Genomic DNA, 3,847 nt, shown 5'->3' with positions numbered 1-3,847 from the left:
TACTCCTTACCAAAAAAAAAAAAAACCTAGATTACTGGTCATGATTGACAACCTGGTCAATAGTTATATACTCTTCTGTGGTTATGGTGGGCTCATAATTTGGAAATATTTAAGTAACCTTTTTTTTTTATTTGGGTTGGAAGTGGGGGTGGGGAGGGGTAGGGTGGGCTCATCTTTGAGGATTAATTGATCCCCCAGGCTTTGATACAAAACTTCTGTAGGCAATCTGGGGTAAATCCCAAATAAACACCAAAAGCATGCTGGGGCCAAAGCCTCACCTGGGTGAGGTGAGGTCACTGTTTCACTTTGATCTTAGTCTAGCAGATATAGTAGCACCTCCAGTGAAATTGGAGGTTTAAGGTCATGTACTTAAGGCCATTGTGACTTGTTTTGTAAGACCATATTTAACCTCAACTTCTGGAGAAAGCAGAAAAGGTCACTAGTGCCATGCCAAAAGGATATAGGGTTTGGTGTTGGCTTTCTAACCTGATTGTATGGATCTATATTATGGCTTACTTTTGTTCTGCATTCATCTTTGTTTGACCAACTGCAAGAATATTTTAAAACTAACGATATTCATGATTTACTTTCTATTGGTCTTCTACATATTTCCTCTTGTGGCTGGGTCATAAATTATAATTTTGTAGACCAAAATGATACTGCATCTTATATTTCTGTTTCTTGTACATTTTCAGACAACAGATATTTGCTGAGTCAGTACTGAAGCGCCTGGAGGAAAAGTGATTGAACATGTTATTGTGTGTTTTAGTGGTTTTTTTTCCCTTAATATTATTTTAAGCATTTCTTCAAATCAACATATCTAAATTCGCAATTTGATTCCTAGGTTTCCCATCATTTCCTTGTACATTAAAAAAGCAAATCAATTGAGCTAAACCTTCGATTCCAGTTGATTCATAAAACCTTTCTACCATGTCACTGCTGACATTGTCATGTGGCCTGTCTGTTCAATTGGATGTGCTTTTTTTTTTTTGCTCTTTTCTTTTCTTTTCTTTCCATGTTACATATTGAAGTTAACTAAAGTAGTTTACAAGAGTGAAGGCTAGCCATTTGCTGCATGATCTATGTTCTAACTACTCAAAATATTACAGTAGACAACAAATATGCTACCTTTGGTCCTCTTTCTTGCAAGTTGATAGCTCCGGATGAGTCTTTTAGTGGAGAGATTTTTGTGTGGTTTTGAGTGGTAGGATTTCACATTGCTGAGTTATAGTAGATATTTAGAATTAACATTAGGGATTGAAATTATGAGACCCCAAGTAATGCAATAATGTTTTGAAAGAGTGGCTAAATAATTGAAGAGGTTGAAAAGTCTAAACCTCCAAAGTAGAGTTCTAGAACCTGTTCAAAATTTTGCAGATCTGGATTTGGTTTATGCTATATATCATTTTTTAGCCAATATACCACAAGGAGGATGAAATGATTTTAAAAGCCCAAGGTATTGATAATTTGACGGACAAAATGATCAATTAGGCTTGATACAGTATCTGTATCGATATCGATGGCAACCAAGAACAAACTGATGCCTTAATTTGTGTTTTAGGAGTCTGTTTCTCTCCACCTATGATCTTTTATCCACCTCAACTGGTTCTCTAATTGGAATGGAGAATGGTATTGAAGCTATGAACCATAGAAATGAGACTTTAAATGATGAACGTAAAGTCGAACTACAGCATCACATCACTATTGGAGAAGATATTCTCTCATTATCTTGGGTGAAGCATGAAGGAAAACTTAACCTTTGAATTTATTGTGACCTCTATGATAAGTTTAGTAGTTGAGATGAAGTGAGAATCCAATTATAATTTCGAATCACAATCGGTGAAGAGATTCTCTCTTATCTAATAAAATTTACTTCAAAGGGTAGATTGATAGAAATTATTTCTATTATCGGGTCAGTAGTCTATATTTTATTCTTTACATTGCTATGATATTTTTTTCTTCATTTAGTGGCCAATGAGGTTCTAAGAAGAACCCTTCTTATAACGCCCGCCACATTTCAATGGAGTCAACTGAGACATATTTGATATTTCATGTCACAAGTGGGTCGAGTCCACATCCATTGCAGCCAACACTAATTTCAGGGGGTTTTCAGCCACCCAATGCTCTATGCTCATTGCATTACTGCAAGAGCATCACATTAATGCAACAACTCGACAATTTTCACCAGTCAACCATGCCTCATTAAGGTGAGCCATATGATTCTGAGAAGTTGATCAAATTGGATTAGAAACAGTTGATCTGTTTTCAGTTCTTACTATTAATTAGGGAAAAAATCGTCTGCAATTTCAATTTCGTATAATTCCGTGAAATACCACCTTCAGGGGGTGACACATGTATTGATACCAATGCAATGGTCCAGATCTGATTTAAATGCTTCTTCACTGATTTAATGTTTTATTAGTTGTACCAGATCTGGACCATTGCATTGGTATCAATACACGTGTCACTGGTATTGCACGAAATTGTACAAGATCAGAATTACAGATGATTTCAACCCATTAATTATGTTTTACTTCTAGTTGATTACTTATATTTAATCTTATCAGAAAAAGATTACTTTTAATTAGGGATGTTAATGGATAGTCGAAATCCTTGAATTCATAGTTGTTTAGGGGGTATTTTCATTCGGTTAAAGGGTATCCGAAATAAAATTCAAATTATCCAATCCTATTAAATAATCAATTAATGATAGGATTATTGAAGTTTATACAAGTTCTAAAGAACGAAAAAAAGAGTTAAAACAATTGGATGGATTAGGAACCAATTATACTTATTGGAGGAGAAAATCCGAATCAATGTTTACATCCCTACTTCTAATCACTCTTTGTTTCTAAATATCTGGTTAATTTTAGGGTTCAAGTCGATTTTAACATAATCAAACTCAATGAAGAAATCTGTTTCTTTTTAGGGTTCAAGTCGATTTTAACTCAATGGAAACGGATTCGATCAAGGCGATGATCATTGCCAGATTATGAGCCAGGAATCGGGATCGCTAACAGGTTGGGACCGAGTTTTGTGGTTTCTTATCTTCTCCCAAGCAAGTGCACTGTTCGATCCTGTGAATATACTCAGAGAACCAACTAGGGCTTCGTCTACTATCCTTTCAGATGATAAATTCTTCATCTTCTCTTATCTCTCTTAATTCTCTTCATTTGAATCCTTTTCTCCCTCGCATCATTAAATTGTTTATAGGGTAAAAGATGTCTGTGGTGTTTCCACGATCAAATGGCATGGAAAAGCCATAAATCAGGATAGCCACAATCTGGATCTAGCGCCCAAGCCATTATACCAAGAGGAACATTTTTCTCCCCCAGAATTGGTAATGGGCGCATATACTCTCCTCTTTCTTCTTAATTCTTCTTCTATCGTCAATTCGAAAATTAACCAAAAAAAGGAAAAAAATCAGGTAAAATATCACAGATTGTTGAAGGGAGGAGAATAAAATCTCTAGGGTAAGAACAGATACGAAGGAAATGGTATAAGAAGTGCTCAGACAGCCAAGGGTTTGTCTTCAGATACTGGGTCGATGCCCAGATCAGAAACTCTAGTCCACAAAAGCTTCATCACCGCACAGATATACGAACAAACAAACACAAACATTGAGAGAGAACATGAAAAAATATCAAAAACGAGAGAACGAGAATTCAATAAGAGAAAAAAAAGAATGCACAGAAGAGAAAGAAAGAAACGCCTGAAGATCAAAACCTCCTGAAAATCCAAGGCGAGATGGAGAAGTGCGAGGATAGGGAAAAAAAGGGATTGATCTTTATTTATAGAATTTCTGTTCGTCAATAGGGTTCGCCTAATAAGATTAGGGTTTTGCGAG

General features: G+C 35.7%; 1 protein-coding gene and 2 non-coding genes across 3 annotated transcripts in view; 1 reads left to right on the top strand and 2 right to left on the bottom strand.

The window, feature by feature from the left end:
• LOC122060117 (glycerol-3-phosphate acyltransferase 9-like) overlaps nt 1-969 on the top strand; it is a 15,219-nt gene extending 14,250 nt beyond the window's left edge. The window contains exon 12 of the mRNA XM_042623298.1: nt 696-969. Coding sequence (XP_042479232.1) covers nt 696-744 — 49 coding nt within the window. The 3' untranslated portion in view covers nt 745-969. The remainder of the gene's footprint in view (nt 1-695) is intronic.
• Nucleotides 970-3,219: 2,250 nt separating this feature from the next.
• On the bottom strand, nt 3,220-3,342 carry LOC122060292. The gene has a single exon (XR_006134320.1). It is a non-coding gene; the product is annotated as a small nucleolar RNA snoR80 (small nucleolar RNA).
• Nucleotides 3,343-3,502: 160 nt separating this feature from the next.
• Nucleotides 3,503-3,597, bottom strand: LOC122060287. Its single transcript, XR_006134315.1, has one exon. It is a non-coding gene; the product is annotated as a small nucleolar RNA Z157/R69/R10 (small nucleolar RNA).
• Nucleotides 3,598-3,847: the final 250 nt, after the last annotated feature.

Source organism: Macadamia integrifolia, chromosome 13 (assembly GCF_013358625.1).
Source record: "Macadamia integrifolia cultivar HAES 741 chromosome 13, SCU_Mint_v3, whole genome shotgun sequence".
Taxonomy (NCBI): Eukaryota; Viridiplantae; Streptophyta; class Magnoliopsida; order Proteales; family Proteaceae; genus Macadamia; species Macadamia integrifolia.
This window is presented reverse-complemented; position numbering and strand designations above follow the sequence as displayed.